This window comes from Bos taurus, chromosome 7, assembly GCF_002263795.3.
Source record: "Bos taurus isolate L1 Dominette 01449 registration number 42190680 breed Hereford chromosome 7, ARS-UCD2.0, whole genome shotgun sequence".
Lineage (NCBI taxonomy): Eukaryota > Metazoa > Chordata > Mammalia > Artiodactyla > Bovidae > Bos > Bos taurus.
The window spans coordinates 94,027,722-94,045,824 of record NC_037334.1 but is presented as its reverse complement, the minus strand read 5'-3'; the positions used below and the strand labels follow the sequence as shown (position 1 = coordinate 94,045,824).

Below are 18,103 nucleotides of genomic sequence, written 5' to 3'. Positions count from 1 at the left end.
TTCAGGCAGGCTAGAGGATTTCCAAAGGAGTTTGAAGGTTAAACACTGTCACACCCAGGAATTATTAACTGGAGCTGTAAGCTAACTTTTTTCAGAGAGGTAGTGGGGGACAGCCCCCCGTAAAGTCAGAGGTGTAGGTGAAAGCACAAAGCAGAAAGTAGGCAGACTCTGGTTTTGGGGGTAGATTGCTCGAGAATTTCCAGGGAGACTCCTGAGGCTTGATCCCGCCTTTGCGTATGCCAAGCCTCCTTCCTCATGACCTTTGCCAGAGGCGGAGCTCGCTCCCCGCAGACTGTGAGTGCCTGAAGGGGCGAGGCTTCTTTGTGACTCTGGGTGTTAGGAGACCTCAAACCGGTACTGGAAAAGACCATGGCCAGTTGAAGGAAATAACCAGGTCGTGGCTGTGGACCAGCCGTGGGGAAAACTGGATTTGATCGAACTTTCTAAGGGGTAGACAGAGATAGAGGTGTAGGCTGAGGTACAAGAACATAGCCTAGAATCTGGTGAGTCTTGTTGGAACTCTCTTCTGCATAATCATCTTTGGACTACTAAAATGAGAGAAACTCCCCTGGAGTCACATTGGATAAAATGGATCTATCTAGAAAGCAGATTTAGATGCAATCTTTAAGTGCAAAATGGAAGTCTCCATAATTACATCTTGTTATGAAATAATCCTCCCAGAATTTTCTTGAATAGCATCTCTTGGTAGGGAATGGTATAGGATCACATTCTAGATTTAGATTCCATGATGCACTGCGGAAATAAAAAGGGCGGTCTTTTTTCCTCTGACATTAGCTACACTGGTATTCATTGCCATTTATCCTTTCAAGAGGAATAAGAACACAGGGAGCACTTCAGTGAGGCTGCCCAGGAGGAGGGTTTTCCGCGTGAGGATGGTGTGACGGATGGCTCTGAGCTCAACCACGGGAGAGCACACATACCCTCAGCCTTCTGTTCTCTTCACAGCGGGCAGAAGCAAGGGAACTACAGGCGTCAGTGAGGAGGGAAGGCATGCTCCTTTACCTGGTGACAGTTACAGGACGCTCACTCTGGCCATAGGACATAAAAAAACATGACAGAGAAGCCAGACCCCAAGAGTTACTAAAAATAAGACAACCCAGTTCGATCAAACTGTGGCTTTTTTGTTGGGGGAAAAAAATTTAGGAGATGTGACCTAGAGAAAGATAAAAAGCAAGTCATATGCCACAAAGTTAAGGAATGACTCTTTAAGTATTAGGCTGAAGGGTAGTACATGAGAAAATCTCTTGACAAACATCCTTTATTGGATTACAGACTTCTCTGGAAAAACCCAGTCCAAGTGAATAGAGCATCCATTACCAGGAAATTATAAGAAATAAACACTGACAGTTATCCGTATCATGTACAATTTCAGTATTTTCTCCAAGTGTCTCTGGGGCCCTTCTCACTGCCAAGAAGTGCTGTACAGTACTTCTGGAGCTTAATGGCTCTAAATAACATCAGCTTGATTCACGAAAACACGCTGCCATCACTGCCAGTCTTTCTGGATACAGTGAAAGCTGTCCCTATTTTATACCAGGAAAGCTGATGCTCAGAGAGGTCAACCACCTAAAGTCACAAAACAGAATCTAGGCTTTGAACACAGATTTGCTACTTATTTTGGTTGTTTTTATTAAATTATGCTAAAGAGTCACTCAAACATACGTTAGTTCCTCCTTGGGGGCCGAGCACTGAGGCAGTAGTATGCCTGTAAATGGAGACACGGTTCATATACCTGACCTCGAAGGCTCCACGCAGTGAGTCTGTTTATAATTTTGTCATTCTCTCTTAAAAACTATCAGAGACTTACTACGGATGTTCTACACAAAAAGGCTGAAAATATCTGTTCTTTCCATGTTCTGTTTGCCTTCTGTCGTGATTTTTCCTTTTTGTCCCATTGAAGTCCTTCCCATCTTCTTGGTACTATTTTGTATAACTTCTCCTTCTGTTCGTTGATCCCACTTTTGTTCTTTGTTCTGATGTTTTATCCCTGTCAATACTCAGTCTTGCGTCCATCCCTGGCTCTAACCCTCTACATTATCAAAAGCCCACCCTTTTCCAGCTTCAACTTCCTTTGTAGTCTTCAACTGTGCCATGTTCTCCTTTGCTGAAACAATGCAGGGAGAACAGCAGATAATGCTAGCTTTACTTCCTAATTATCTATGCACTGCTGGGAGGAGGGCAATGATGGGAACAAAGTTTTTCAAAATTTCCCCTTGCTGACTTCTAGTTCCATCTGAAACATAGCTGAAGTGGAAAGTATTTTTCTAAGGATTTCTAAAGTTCTGAGGATTTCCACTACAGTGTTAAGATTTAGGTCTATAGACAACTGCTGGCGATATTTTTATTTCCAGTGTGGGTAATCCTATGTGAGAGTTCACAGAAGAAAGAATGGTAGACCCAGGGGCATTCTCCTCTATGAGAAGTTGGAGAAAACAAGATTGAGTACTAGTTTTAGAAGTAGAAAAAGATTTTTAAACCCTAGGAAGTCACCCAAGTAGTATGACGACTTTACACCCTGAAGTCACCTCAGCCAATGTTGAGGGGTTGATGTCAACACCCCTTACCTGGGTCCTGTATTCAGGAAAGCCCACGACCACTGGCATCTCTTCCCCAAAGAAATAAATCTTTCCTAGATCTGTAGTCACATTCATTTTCATCTTTGAGAAAAGTGTGAAGTGCTCAGATTGCTGATGTGTTTGATTTCTCATTCAGTACTTTCAACTGGACCGTCCCATTCTTAAGCTGGCTGGCCATTGTAGCCCTCTGTGCGTTCACAGTCATCCTGTACTTCATTCCGCTGCGATACATTGTCCTTGTCTGGGGTAAGTAAAGCCTCTTTAAAAAAAAAAAAAACTGTCATAGCTGCTAAGAACAAACTATTTTTAAGGGATGAGTTATACTGTCAGTAGTTCCCTGTATTTATGGTCATGAAGCTATTCTATGATGAAAAGAGACAGGTCAGTTAAAAATCACAACAGTCTGAAGATTTAGGTCTACCTGCAAAATGCATTTCTCTTATCTGGCACCATAGGCTCCATCATACTATAAACATGTATTGGTGCAGATTCTCCATACATCAAAGTGTAGCTTTGTCTAGATAGCACTCTGATTTATTTTCACCACTTACACGTAAACAGAGGCACTGCGATCTGTAAGGTGCATTTAGGACAATATGCTTTTGTACTGTGGTACTTTATCTTGTGGAAGTGTCCGTAAGCATGGTGCTGTATACGGCTGCATGTTTAAGAGGTCACCCCTAGGAAACAGGAAGAGGGTCTTTGGCATCGGAAGGCTGCTCGGGAACAAAAACCTCCGCTCTGTGTGTGCTGAACAAGAATGCTTCTATAAAATCTCACTTTCAAGGTGCTATCTGGGGAGGGGGTGTCCTAATTTTTAATGCAATTATGCTGCATGCTGACAGTTCCTATGTACCTAGACTCTATTTAGGGCTTCCCTGGTGGCTCAGATGGTAAAGTGTCTGCTTGCAATGGGGGAGACCCAGGTTCGATCCCTGGGGTGGGAAGATCCCCTGGAGAAGGAAATGGCAACCCACTCCAGTATTCTTGCCTGGAGAATCCCATGATGGAGGATCCTGGTGGGGTACAGTCCATGGGGTTGCAAAGAGTTGGACACGACTGAGCGACTTCACTTTAGACTCTATTTAAGGTGGTACTTACAGCACTCTTCGTAGTTTGCTTTTCCTCACCCAACAAAATTCTTTTGGTTGGAAAAGTCAATTTTCAGTCTCTGAGATTGATGAACGTATAAAACTACATTAATGAGAGAGAGAGAGATATATATATATATAGAGAGAGAGAGAGAGAAAGAGACTGGGTAGGAGTAGAATGCTCTACTTGCCCCTGGCCTGCATACATCTGAGATTACTAAACTTATACAAAATGCAGAGAGCCAAATGGGTTTTAACTTCAGAAAACATGGGACTTACAGTTAAAGCAAAAAGATGAAAAGCAAAGTTTTGTTCTTTTCCTATCAAGGCTTTTAAAGAAATATGTTGGAATAAAATGGAAAAGGGTCTGATGTCTCCAGGCCCCCCGTCTTAAAATCCTTGAATCTCGCTCTTCTTTTTGGCTGTCTTGTCATATCTTGAGCAAGCCTCTTGCCCTTTTTATCACCATCATTACCTATACATCTTGGGTAGGGAGTGGAGGGTGAAGGGAAGGGTGATTATGTTTTCTTGTCTTAATTCCTATAATCTAAAGAAACAGGAGAGCGCTTTCATTATCCAAGGGAAGAGGTATTTCCCCCACTATGTTCTTGGGACCCGATTGTATGTTCTTGCATTCCTTCCTCTGATATTTAAAACAGATGCTGTTTTATTGAAGGCATTAGGGTAGGGCGTTAGGTGTGGCAGTTTATTACCTCTAACCTACCCAGGTCAGATCTGCCATCTCAGTTGTGATAGGTGGGGAACTTCTGGTTTCTTTTCCCCAGGCTGTCAGAAAGTGGAGCCCACGGCAGACATCTGGCCGTATAACCTGGGGTGGCCTCACTGGCAAGCTGTCTTAAACGTAATTTTCAGAGAATGTGTTTGGGTCTCTTGTTTCATCAAATAAAATAAAACAAAGAACAGTATTCCTTTAGTGGTAGGTGATTGCTGAAATATTAAACAGAAATTTAAGACATGGGTCTCACATGGGGAGACAGAGACCAAATCATAATTGCATTATTCTGCCAAAATCCTTGAAGAAGAGCCCAGATGCTCTGCTTTGTGACCCAGTCTGTTGATTTCACAAAAAGCTCTTTGTTTACGTTTATGTGAATATGCTTGTTAATTTATTAAGTCCCATATAAATTTAACACAGTAGACTTATCCAACTGAAATTCTACATTATACCATAGAATATGAAGAACAGATAACTCTAGTTTTATACATTATTTTGACATTTCTACCTCATCAGGTTTTGTTTTTTTTTTTGTATACTAGCTCCAAATCCACCTGTTATCTGCTCTTCATCCATATTTGCTCTCCAGGTAGTGCAAAGGGTTCACTGTTGGATAATTTAGCTTGGGTGGATATGCCTCATTTTAATGGTTCTTGGCTGTTCTAATCCAAGAAGTGATCCAAGTAAGTCAATCACAGCAGCATCTTTTGCAAGCATTAAATTTAAATTTCTTGTAATTTAAAAGGAAAATTGGCTTCTAAAAATTTCAATGCCAGAGATAGGGAAATGGAAACATTTTTTTCTGTGTGATGAAGATCTACTCTCCTAGCAACCTTCAAATGTGTATTACAGCATTATTAACTCTAGTCGCCATGCTGGATGCTATATCCCAATGACATTTAAAAATTCTTATTTTTTGTTCGAACTTTGGTGCTGTGTGGGCTTTTCTCCAGTTGTGGCAGGTGGGGGCCAATCTCTAGTTGTGAAGCGCGGGCTCTAGAGAACAGGCTCAATAGTTGTGGTGCTCAGGCTCAGCTGCTCTGCAGCGCATGAGATCTTCCTGGATCAGGGATCGAACCCATGTCTCCTGCATTGGCAGGTGGACTCTTTACCACTAGATCACCAGGGAAGCCTCCCGTGACGTTTTATAACTGGAAATTTGTACCTCTTGACTCCCTCACCCACTGCCCACTCGCCCACCTCTGTAACCATTAGTCTGTTTTCTGTATCTATGAGCTTTGTTTCTGTTTGTATTTTAAGGATTCCACATGTAAGTGAAATCTTACAGTATTCGTCTTTGACTTATTTCACTTAGCATAATGAATGCCTTTGAGGTCAATCCTCGTTATCACAAATGGCAACATTTCAAATTGCCATTTGTTTTTTAATGGCTCAATAATCTTCCATTGTGCGTATGTACACCACAGCTTTATCCGTTCACCCATGAACGGACACTTAGGTTGTTCTCATGTCTTGGCTATTATAAATAATGCTGAATGAACATGGGGGTGCACATGTATTTTTAAATTAGTGTTTTTGTTTTCTTCAGATAGATACCCAGAAGTAAAATTTTAGGATTATAGTAGTTCTATTTTTGATTTTTGGAGGAATCTCCATACTTTATTCCATAGCTGTTGTTCAGTCGCTCAGTCCTGTCCAACTCTAGGGACCCCATGGACAGCAGCACACCAGGCCTCCCTGTCCTTCACCATCTCCCAGAGTTTGCTCAAATTCATGTCCACTGAGTCCATGATGCCATCCAACCACCTAATCCTTTATCGTCCCCTTCTCCTCCTACCTTCAACGTTTCCCAGCATCAGGGTCTTTTCCAATTAGTCAGCTCTTTGCATCAGGTGCCAAAGGATTTTCCATAGTGGTTGCACTGGTGGACATTTCTTCCAACAGTGCACAAGGGTTCCCCTTTCTCCAGATTTTCACCAACAATTGTTATTTACTGTCTTTTAGATGATACAGTCATTCTGATAGGTGTGAAGTGGTATCTCACTGTGGTTTGTATTTTGCTTTTCCTAATGATTAGTAATATTGAGCATCTCATGTACCTGTTGGCCATCTGTCTTCTTTAGAAAAACATCTATTCATATCCTTTGCCTGTTTTTTAATTGGTTTGTAGTTTTTGACTATTCAGCTGTGTATGTTTTTAATGTATTGTGCCTACCCCCTTATCAGGCATAGGATTTGCAAATATTTTCTCCCATTCTGTAGGTTCCTTTTCGTTCTGTTGGTTTCCTTTGCTGGGCTTTTTAACTTGACGCAGTCCCACTGGGTTACTTTGTTACCACCCATGTTTTCTCCTAGGAGTTTCATGCTTTCACGTCTCACATTCCAGTTTCAGTCCATTTTGAATTTTTATAAATGACGTAATAGTCCAGCTTCATTCTTTTGCTGTGCCAGTCCAATTTTCCCAACATCAATTTATTGAGGAGACTGTCCCCATTGTATATCCTTGGCTGCTCTGTTGTAAATAATTGACTATATATGCATGGGTTTATTTCTGGGCTATCTTGTTCCACTGATCCATGTCATGTTTTTATGCCAATACCATACTGTTTAGTTATGAGGGGCCTGTAATATAGTTTGAAAGCAGGGAGTGTGATAGCTCCAGATTTATTCTTTTTTAGTACTGCTTTGGTAATTCGGGGGACTTTTGTGGTTCCATACAAATTGTGGGATTGTTTCTATCTCTGGTAGTACATTGTAGTATATAGAAATGCAATAGCATTTTATACATTGCTTTTGTATCCTGAAACTACTGAATTCATTTATTAGTTCTTACAGTATTTTGATGGAGTGTTTTGGATTTTCTATATATAAAGTTATGTCATCTGCAAAAAGCGACAGTTTTACTTCTTCCTTTCCAATTTGGATTGTTTTAAAGTCTGTCTTATGTAAGTTATAGCTTCCCTTGCTTTCTTTGGGTTTCCATTTGCATGGAATATGTTTTTTCATCCCTTGACATTTAGTCTCGTGTGCCCTCACATCTGACTTCATCTCAAAGGCAGCATATAGAAGAGGCTTGTTTTTTTTTTTTTAATTCACTCAGCCACTCTATGTATTTAGATTGGAAAATTTAGTTCATTTGAAGTAATTATTGCTCCATATATCTACTGTTGGCTTTTGCTATACGGTTACTGCAAGGCTTACTTATAAAAACTTAAGTTTGAATGCATTTGAAAGTTCTAGATTTTGTTTCCCCATGTTTCATGTTATTTTACCTTTTTAAAATTAATATGCTGTGTATCCCTTAACTAATTATATTTTTACTATATTCGTTGTTTAATCTTCATAATAGTTTTAGAAATGATTAATCCACTACATTTATTATTTACCTTTATTAGTGACATTTATACTTTCATGTGTTTTCTTGCTACTTATAGCACAGTTTTTTGGCTTAAAGAAATCTCTTTGACATTTGTCATAAGGCCAGGTTAGTGATGATAAACTCTTGGCTTTTGCTTGTCTGGTAAACAATTTTTCAGTTCTGAAGGATAGCTTAGCTGAATAGAGTGTTCCTGTTTGGAAGTTTTTTTCTTTTTCTTTCAGTGCTTTGAATACATTATGCCATCTCTTTCAGGTCTGTGAAGTTTCTCCTCAAAAATCTGCCCAGACTTCTGGAGATTCTCTTCTACATGACAAGTTGTTAGTCTCTTGATGCTTTCATTATACCTGTCCTTAACTTTTCATATTTTAATTATATGTCTTGATGGGGGTCTCTTTGGGTTTCTCTTATTTGGAACTCCCTAGGCTTCCTGGAGGAGAAGAAAATGGCACCCCACTCCAGTACTCTTGCCTGGAAAATCCCATGGATGGAGGAGCCTGGTAGGCTGCAGTCCATGGGGTCGCTAAGAGTCGGCCACGACTGAGCAACTTCACTTTGACTTTTCACTTTCATGCATTGAAGAAGGAAATGGCAACCCACTCCAGTGCTCTTGCCTGGAACAATCCCAGGGACGGGGGAGCCTGGTGGGCTGCCATCTCTGGGGTCACACAGAGTCAGACACGACTGAAGCAATTTAGCAGCAGCAGCAGCATGCTTCCTGGATCTGTATGTCTGTTTCCTTCCCCAGATTAGGGAAGTTGTTAGCCATTATTTCTTAAAACACATTTCCTGCCCTCTTTTCTCTCCTCCTCTATGACTCCCTATAGTGCAAACGTTAGTATGTTTCACCGATCCTTTGTGTTTTTTTTCATCTAGCCTGCTGTTGAATCCCTCTAGTTTATTTTTCAGTTCAATTATTTTGTGCTTCAGCTCTGTGTCTTCTATTTGGTACTTCATCTGTTATTTCTTTGTTGACGTTCTCACTGTGTTCATCCATACTCTCCTGAATTTGGTGAGCATATTTATGTACATGACTTTGAACTCCTTATCAGGTAAATAACATCTGTTTCATTAAGGACTTTTTCCCCTTAGGTTTATCCTGTTCTTCCATATGAAATGTCCCTCATTTTGCTTGAATCTCTATGTAGGTTCCTATGCATTAGATGAAAGAGCCACCTCTCCCAGCCTGGAAGTAGTGGTCTTGTGTAGAAGATGAACCTTATTATCCAACTTTGCCTTAGCTCTCAGTAGTTGAGGATGTGCCAAGACCTGTCAGTGTATTGAACAGGAGGCTCTCAGTCAGTACCTAGACTCAGGCTCACTGAACGTCAGCCCTTTGGGCTGCAGCTTTTAAAGCAAATACACACAGTGGGGCTGCAAGTGTAGGCCCAGCTGGCTGCCAGAGCCAGAGGATCTGGAGGTGTCCCCTGGATGACAGTCACAAAAATCGGGTTGAGTCTGTAAGCTCCTTTCTGGGAGATAACTGATGAGCCGTGGTGAGGGAGAGTGGCAATGACAGCACCCCCAGCCTCTGTTCCCTGAGGGTCCCTCCACAGGCCTTCAGATTTGTGCCAAACCTGAAAAGTGGTGCCTCAGGCCAAAGCTCTAGAACAAGCACGTAGGTTTCTTTCACAGAAACACTGGGGGTGTGTTTCAGTCTCCCGTTTGTGCAGTGCCCTGGTGGGGGCAGCTTGCTGAGATCTGTCTCTTGGGTGTTACAGTTCTAGCGGACCCAGGCACACCAGCTCCCCTGACCTCCAGAGTCAGGTGGTCGAGGGGCATTCCCTGGGTGGCAGCTGAAAAAACTGGGGCACCAGACATGTATAAGAGCGTCCCTCTGAGGTGTCTGGAACGGTTCACAGTCAGCCCTTAGATGTGTGTTTAATTAGAAGCCTGCCCCTCAGGCTGCAGCCATAAGCTTACAGGCCTGTTTTACAGAGAGACTGAGCTCCTTGGTCTATACTTTTTGCTGTGCCCAGAGGGTGTCAGAACTCTTTTCTCCATTGGTCACAGTCGTTTAGAACCTGCAAACATCAGTCCCCTGGCCACCAGAACTAGGCAATGTAGGGGTGCCTCCTGAGAGCAGCTGCAAACACTGGGGCACCAGACAAGCCTCTGGGAGATGCTGGCCGGCTAGAGAAGGCAATGACTGCATCCTCCAGCCTCCACTGTTTCCTGACAGCCCTTCCAGAGGCTCCTCTAAGTGGGCCAGACAGGAATCCTGCCCCTTAGGCCAAAGCCCCCAGACAAGCAAATAGCCCCTTTCTTGGAAAGACTGGGAGTGTGTCTCAGTTTGCTGTCTGGTCCCCTGGGAGTGGTGGTCTGCCAAGAACTGTCTCTCCAAATGTCACAGTTCCACAGACCCAGGAATGCAAGTCCTCTAGCCTCCAGAGCCAAACACTCAAGGGGTAGCCCCCTGGGTGGCAGCCACAAAACCCAGGACACTAGACAGGTATAAAAGTTCCCCTCCAGGAGATACTGGTGCTCTGAAGTGCAGTACAGGCAGAGCTCAAAGATGGGACTTACCAGCTTCCATCCCCAGAGAGTATCCCAGCAGGTCCCTGCCTCTCTGGCCAACACCTTAAGATCAGTAGATGGACTTTCTTCACATAGAACCTGGGCATCTTTCAGACAGTTGCGCTTCTGTGCTGGGTCCTGTGATGAGTGAGTGCTCACGAGCTCTTTAAGAGCTATTTTCCTTTCACTGCAGGCTTCTGGGTCCCATGGCTGCAGCCTGTTGGTTTTGAAAGCCAGGTGCCTGGAGGGCTCATCTCTCAGGTGCAGGTCTTAAAAGCTGAGGTGCCTTACGTGGTGTACAAAAGAACTTCTCTCCTGGCTACTCGGAGAGAAGCTGTGGGTTTGTGAGCTTCCTCCTGATGGTGGGTAGCTGCACTGGGCCTGGGGTTTATGGTGAGATTGTCTCGAAGAGGTGAATTCATGATTGTCCTAGGTTGCCATCTTGAACTGCCTCATAGACATAAAACCTCGGGCACCACATGTGTGACAGCTCCCCTCAGGGAGATGCTGGTGCTCTGGAGCATGGCAGAGGGTAGGCATGAAGATGGTACCAACTGGCTGGAGTGAGGTAGCTGGGGAGAGATGGTTCCCGTCAGGAAAGAAAAGAAAAAGGATGGCTGCCAGTCTCTGTTCCCCAAGTAGGCAGGCTCCTGAACATTTCAAATCAGATGTCTTCCCTAGATGACTTCCCTTCAGTGCCTGGAGGCAAGCAAATGATCCTTTCCCCCAAAAGGTCTGGTTGCCCCTGGATCAGCTGTTTCCATGCTGGGTCCTGGAGAGGGTAAGTCTGAACACGCAAGTTGGTTTTCAAAGCTGTGTATTTTGAGACAAAAATTGAGAGCCCAGAAAAAACCCAAGCATATATGGTAAACTAATATCTAACCAGGGAGCCAAGAATACTCAATGAGAAAAGACAGTCCTTTCAATAGATGGGGCTGGGAAAACTGGACAGTCACATGTAAAAAATGAAACTTGACTCCTATGTTACACTAATCAAAAATAATAACTTGAAATGGACTGTGAGACCTAAAACAATGAAACTTCTAGCAGAAAACCTTTTTTAAGAAGTTCCCTGACATGGATCTTGGTAACAGTTTTTGAAAATCACATCTAAAGTATAATCAACAAAATTAAAAACAAACAAGTGGGACTCTATAAAGCCAAAAAGCCTCTGCATTGCAAAAGAAACCATCAACAAAGTGAAAAGACAACCTACAGAATGGGAAAAAAACACTAGCAAACCATATGGATCAGATCAGATCAGTCGCTCAGTCGTGTCCAACTCTTTGCGACCCCATGAATCGCAGCATGCCAGGCCTCCCTGTCCATCACCAACTCCCGGAGTTCACTCAGACTCACGTCCATCGAGTCAGTGATGCCATCCAGCCATCTCATCCTCTGTCGTCCACTTCTCCTCTTGCCCCCAATCCCTCCCAGCATCAGAGTCTTTTCCAATGAATCAACTCTTCGCATGAGGTGGCCAAAGTACTGGAGTTTCAGCTTTAGCATCATTCCTTCCAAAGAAATCTCAGGGCTGATCTCCTTCAGAATGGACTGGTTGGATCTCCTTGCAGTCCAAGGGACTCTCAAGAGTCTTCTCCAACACCACAGTTCAAAAGCATCAATTCCTCGGCACTCAGCCTTCTTCAGAGTCCAACTCTCACATCCATACACGACCACAGGAAAAACCATAGCCTTGACTAGACGGATCTTTGTTGGCAAAGTAATGTCTCTGCTTTTGAATACGCTATCTAGGTTGGTCATAACTTTCCTTCCAAGGAGTAAGCATCTTTTAATTTCATGGCTGCAGTCACCATCTGTAGTTGATTTTGGAGCCCAGAAAAATAAAGTCAGCCACTGTTTCCACTGTTTCCCCATCTATTTGCCATGAAGTGATGGGACCAGATGCCATGATCTTTGTTTTCTGAATGTTGAGCTTTAAGCCAACTTTTTCACTCTCCACTTTCACTTTCATCAAGAGGCTTTTTATTTTTATTTTTTTTAAGAGGCTTTTTAATAAGGGGCTAATATCCAATAAAGGCCCCATATAACCCAAGAGCAAAATAATCATCATAAAAATGGGCCAAGGACCTGAACGAACATATTCCCAAAGATACGTATGAATGGCCAGCAGATCCATGAAAAGATGCTCAATAACCCTAGCCACTAGGGAAATGCAAATTAAAACCACAATGAGATAGCATCTCATGGCTGTTAGAATGGCCATCATTAAAAAGACAACGGATAACATGCTGGCATGGATGCAGAGAAAAGGGAACCCTTATACACTGTTGGTTGGAGAAGGCAATGGCACCCCACTCCAGTACTCTTGCCTGGAAAATCCCATGGGCAGAGGAGCCTGGTAGGCTGCAGTCCATGGGGTCGCTAAGAGTCAGCCACGACTGAGCAACTTCACTTTGACTTTTCACTTTCATGCATTGGAGAAGGAAATGGCAACCCACTCCAGTGTTCTTGCCTAGAGAGTCCCAGGGATAGCAGAGCCTGGTGGGCTGCCATCTATGGGGTCGCACAGAGTCGACATGACTGAAGTGACTTAGCAGTAGCAGCAGCATACACTGTTGTTGGGAATGTAAAGTGGTACAGCTACTACAGAAAACACTATGGAGATGCCTTAAAAATATAAATATAGAACTACCATATGATCCAGCAATTACACTTCTGGGAATTTATCCAAGGGGAACACAAAGACCAACCGCAAAAGATATCTGCACCCCCATGTTCACAGAAGCATTATTTACAATAACTGATTCATGGAAACAACAAGTGTCTACTGGTGGATGAATAAGGAAGCGGTATATGATGAAATATTATTCAGCCATAAAAAGACGAGGAGATCCTACCATCTATGACAACATGAATGGATTTGAAGGCATTATGCTAAAAGAAATAAGTCAAAGAAAAACAAATACTATGATTTCACTTATATGTGAAATTGGGAGGGAAAAAAGCAAAATACCACCCATCCCCAACTCATAGAAAAAGAGAAAAATCCTTGTATCTATCAACATATGAGATGATGGATATGAACTAAACCTACTGGGGTAATCATTTCACTCTATGTGTATGAGACCATCATGCTGTACACCTTAAAACTTATACAGTGATGTATGTCAATTATTTCTCAAAAGTAGAAGGAAAAAAAGCCTGATGTTTTGGGGGCTTCTCCCTCTAGGTACAATTCTTAAGAGTCGAGGAAGCCTGATGTGGAGGTTCAAACCCTTACTCCTCAGAGAGAGCTCCCTCCTGACCATAGGTTGTCAGGCTAGGAGTGGAGTTTATGGTAAGACTGTGCCCCTGCCTCTCCTACCTGCTTCAATGCGGGCCTTCTCTTGTTGGTGTGTAGACAGCACTCAGCCAGTTTTCAGGTTATTCTCAGAGGCAGTTCCATATGCAGCTGGAAATCCTGTGTGTTGGTGGGAAGAGATGGGTTTATGATGCTTATGCATCACCATCTTCAAAGCTTTTTATGTTTGTTTTTTTTTTTTTTTAAAAGCTGGTGGTAAACCTTTTCTAATTCCAGGTCAGTTTAAAATTAAAAAAACAAAATGCCAGGTCATGCATTTTCGAACGTTAATTTGCATAACAGCAACACTTCCCCATCATAAAAAAACAAAAACAGAAACAAAAACAGCAGTGTGTCTTTTGAAAGGGGGAACCAGGAAGTCAGATTTCTTGCCTTAATCCCAATCCAAAATGTAGGGTAGATAAGTTTTATCATAGATGAAAAACTACAACAAAGCTTCTAAGTATTTGAGGGGAAAGACAAGATAGGTCACTGCTTGTGCCCTTTGTTTCCCAAACAGAAAGCCTTTCCTGCTGGGGAGAAGCCACTGAAGCACAAAAACAGAGCAGCCATTGAGTTGGAAGGTGGAAGGAAGGGAGAAGAGGGAGGGAGAAAACTGGGTTTTCTGGTTCAGTCAGTCAAGGCTGAAAATCAAGGCAGCTTAACCTAGATCTTCAAATCACCAACAATACTTTTTTGCCAGAAATGTAACTTTGGACTCCAAACTGTTGAGGTTTCAATAATATTTGATCTGTCACTTTTTCAGGAATCAATAAATTTACAAAAAAGCTTCGGAATCCGTATGCAATTGATAACAATGAACTACTCGATTTCCTTTCCAGAGTCCCTTCAGATGTGCAAGTGGTATGTAGATTTTATTAACTGTTACTGCAGGCATACGTCATTTTATTGGGCTTCACAGATATTTGCTTTTCAATGACTGAAGGTCTGTGGCCACCCTGTGCTGAGCAAGTCCATCGCTACCATTTTTCCAACAGTATTTGCTCACTGTGGGTCTGTGTGTCACATTTTGGTAATTCTCGAAATGTTTCAAACTTTTTCATTATTGTATTTGTTATGGTGGCCTGTGATCATTGATGTTACTGTTGTAAAAAGATTACTACTTACTGAAGGTTCAGATGATGGTTAGCATTTTTTTTTTTTAGCAATGAAACACTTTTAAATTAAGGTATTGCTTTTTTAGATGTAATGCTATTGCATACTTAATAGACTTCCATACATCATAAACAGAACTTTTATATGCACTGGAAAACCAAAATATTCACTTGACTTTACTGCAATGGTCTGGAGATAAACCTGCAATATTTCTTAAGCCTGTATCATTTTTAATGTAGTGTGGCACTGGATTTTCACGTTCATATCCATTTAATTTTGAAGGTCTTAGAAGAGCCAGGTAAAGTTAATAAAGCCTGTAGAAGATTTTGCCACTCAGGGATTAGTCCAGTTGAGGTGTTATCCAACAAGAAACTTATAAAGAAGATGGGGAATGAGAGAGCTTTGCATACAGAACTTACTGGGGTGTCAGGGAGGGAGGGCAGTCCTCCTCCAAGGAAGATTCAGCTGGAGTTTGTGAAGGGAAGTCACTATTACCTGAAGGAGGAATTAGGAATATTAGATGATGAAAGCAAAGTGTGCCAGCAGACATTGAGAAAAACACTTCCCTAAGTAAACTGCATGGATTAGGTGAGTTTTAAAGATGGCTATTTTACAGATCAATAAAGCGGGGGGGGGGACAGTGACTGATTTTTTTCTAAACCTTTTTATTTTATATTGGAATACAGATGATTAACAATGTTGTGACAGTTTCTGGTGCACAGCAGATTGACTCGGCCATACAAAAGTAACTGATTTTTGAAAATGGGGGCATATCTTAATCCTTTGAGGTTAATTAGTGCCCATTAATCATTAAATATTTTCAGAGTAAAATGAGAAATGTTTTTATTCAAACTATTGAAGCTGGTTGCAACAGTACCTTTTTCCTTTGCTTCTGTTGAGTCTTTGTTTTGGTATCTGACCTGAAGATGGGCTGGATGGAGATGAAGCCTATATTAAACAAGCACATAATAAATTGCAAAGAACCATTATTCGGCCCTGCAAAATAAATGGAGATGGCTCAGCTTTTAATGTGACGTGTGTATGGGTAGTGGAGATCCTGGCCTGTTAGCAAAGTCCCTATCAGGGCTCTCATCTAGTTTCTGGCAAGATTTCCCTTGACTTGCTCTGTCTTTCTATTGTTTTCTGCATCCCAGCTGCAGGTCTCAAACAGCTTCCAGAGGGAGCACTTTCCCCCCAAGCACAGTCTCTCAAATCCTTTGCTTTTCCTTCCTTTGCCAGAAAGTGGCCACCTGACCAGCCTTTCTCTGAACTCTGTTTAAACAGGTGCAATACCAAGAACTGAAACCAGATCCTTCTCATAGCCCATGTAAAAGGAAGAAAAACAATCTTGGCTAGCCAGCTCCCAGCACTGGGGAGACCAGCATCTGTTTGGGAGGATAAAAGAAAAAGCCTTCAGCCTCAGCAGCACTTCCTTTCTTTCTGTTTTTTATTTATTTTGCCTTTTTATCATGATTGAGAGAATTTGTAAATAGTGTACAAAGGCATATGTCTTTGAAAATATACTTCCATTGTACAGAAACAATTTGATAAAAGTTTAGCTATTGCTGCCTGAAAGCCTTGCTAGCTGTGGATAATAATATAACACTGGAACAACAAATGTAAGAATGGTTAACACTGGGAGATACACACTTCTCTAATTACAAGTGGAAAAACTAGAATATTAGATTAAATGCTCAGCTGTGCTCTGATTAAATCTACATAAAATGTAAATGTCAATTTGAATTTAAAGTTTTTTTTTTTTAATGTGACTATTTTTTATCTGAAAAATAATCCATTACAGTTTTCTATGTTTTATACATTTCAAAAGGGGGGGGGGGAATCCCAGAATTTGAATAATAGAACAGATGCATTTCAACTTACATAGGTTCAGATCCTGATATTCATTCCTGTGCACATTATTTAGCTATGACTAGGCTGATTTTAAGCTAATGAATGAAAGTATAGTCACCTCAACAAGAGAATTTTCCATACGCTGAAATCCTACAAAGAAAATTTCCAAATCTTCTATCATTCCATCTAAAACTTTAAAATATCTACAGGACGATACAAAAAATACTGCCATGTTTATAAATGATTGCCTATAAGGATTTTTATACCAACCACTATTAATTTGTAGCAAGTCAGCAAATTAGCAACCCAGTTCAGTTGTCAAAAATCTAGCAAATTAAATTCACATTGCTTTGATGTCAGATTATTCCTCTGTGCATTTAAAAATATTTAATACTCAAGTATTTCACAGAAAAAAAAATGTATCTACTTTCTCATTAGGTTACTGAAATGTTTTAATGCATTTATGATTTTTGTTATTAGTGTGAATTTTAATGTAGAGGAGAATGCAGTGTACTAAGTGATATGCCAGTGTCTAATTACATTCATTTTTAGAAAAAAATAATCATTCTTGAAAATTAGAATGCATGAAAACCTATTTTGTAAAATAAACTGCTTATGGGGAGGGGAAAGTTTGCCTTTAAAAATGTTTCACTATTACCATAGAATCTATACTTAAAAACTGCATTCCCAAGACTCTCATGTAGTTTTTATACCTAACTTCCTGACTATCAAGGGAGTATACCTCTAGAGAGAAAACTTGGTGAGGATGTCTTACTTCCCTGACTTGGTAGGGGAGTAAGCTTGGTTGAAATTGCTGCAGACAAGTGTTTTGTACTACTTTATTAATAATGGACTGGGATAGGGTGAAGGTGAGGGTTATGCTGGAAAAATGTAGAAAAGCTAGAGCAAGAAATATATATTTCATTCTAAAAGAAGATACTTTAAAAATAAATTTAATCTCAAAGTTGATTTTTAAAGCATTTTTATTTTAAAGCTATGTTGGTAAATACTATTTCTTATGATAGAACTATTTTGATCTGTTTATTACACTATGCTTAAAAGAATGTTAAATTCCCTTTCTACAGAAAGGCCTTGACCTCAGTATGTTCTATTTAGTGCATCATGTTTATAATGATATGCTTACGTCCACATACCATCATTATTTGTTGCTAAGACATTATTCTCCATGAAGCTGATGTTATTATAGAAAGTTTACTGATAGTATAACCTGTTTGAAGTAACTTTTGATTATACTTTGTGTGAGATTTATGTTCCGCGCTGACACTGTCTACTCAAACGTCCACAACGCTGATATTCTACCACCTCAGATGTGGATAGTAACCATTAACAGATGACTGATTTCTCTTTGTTTCATTCTATCAAATTTCAGATGTTTGGTTCACTGGTAATGTTGACTATTCACTGCATTAAATAAAAAATAATCTTTTCTAAGAATAATCAGTACTTCTTTTTGGTGTTGAGAGAGGAATGATGGAAGATTATGTGTTTGTTCTCATATAAATGATACTTAAAGAAACTCAGGTTTGCTTTGGG

At 41.0% G+C, this 18,103-nt stretch overlaps 1 protein-coding gene and 1 long non-coding RNA gene across 10 annotated transcripts in view; one reads left to right on the top strand and one right to left on the bottom strand.

The window, feature by feature from the left end:
* MCTP1 (multiple C2 and transmembrane domain containing 1) overlaps positions 1-18,103 on the top strand; it is a 1,071,916-nt gene that overhangs the window by 546,607 nt on the left and 507,206 nt on the right. For 4 of the 9 annotated variants that reach the window (XM_059888265.1, XM_059888264.1, XM_059888263.1 and 1 more), the window contains 3 exons: positions 2,734-2,843; positions 14,349-14,446; positions 15,983-18,007. In XM_059888265.1, the coding sequence (XP_059744248.1) occupies positions 2,734-2,843; positions 14,349-14,446; positions 15,983-16,054 (280 nt within the window). In that variant the 3' untranslated portion in view covers positions 16,055-18,007. Of the gene's footprint in view, positions 1-2,733; positions 2,844-13,471; positions 13,580-14,348; positions 14,447-15,982; positions 18,008-18,103 lie in introns of those variants that run through there. The other 5 variants (XM_059888262.1, NM_001104987.3, XM_059888267.1 and 2 more) reach the window with 5 other exon arrangements.
* On the bottom strand, positions 1,264-15,985 carry LOC112447492 (uncharacterized). The gene is made up of 4 exons (XR_003035716.2): positions 15,576-15,985; positions 15,118-15,193; positions 13,607-13,702; positions 1,264-3,791 (listed from the first exon to the last, which is right to left on the bottom strand). It is a non-coding gene; the product is annotated as an uncharacterized lncRNA (long non-coding RNA).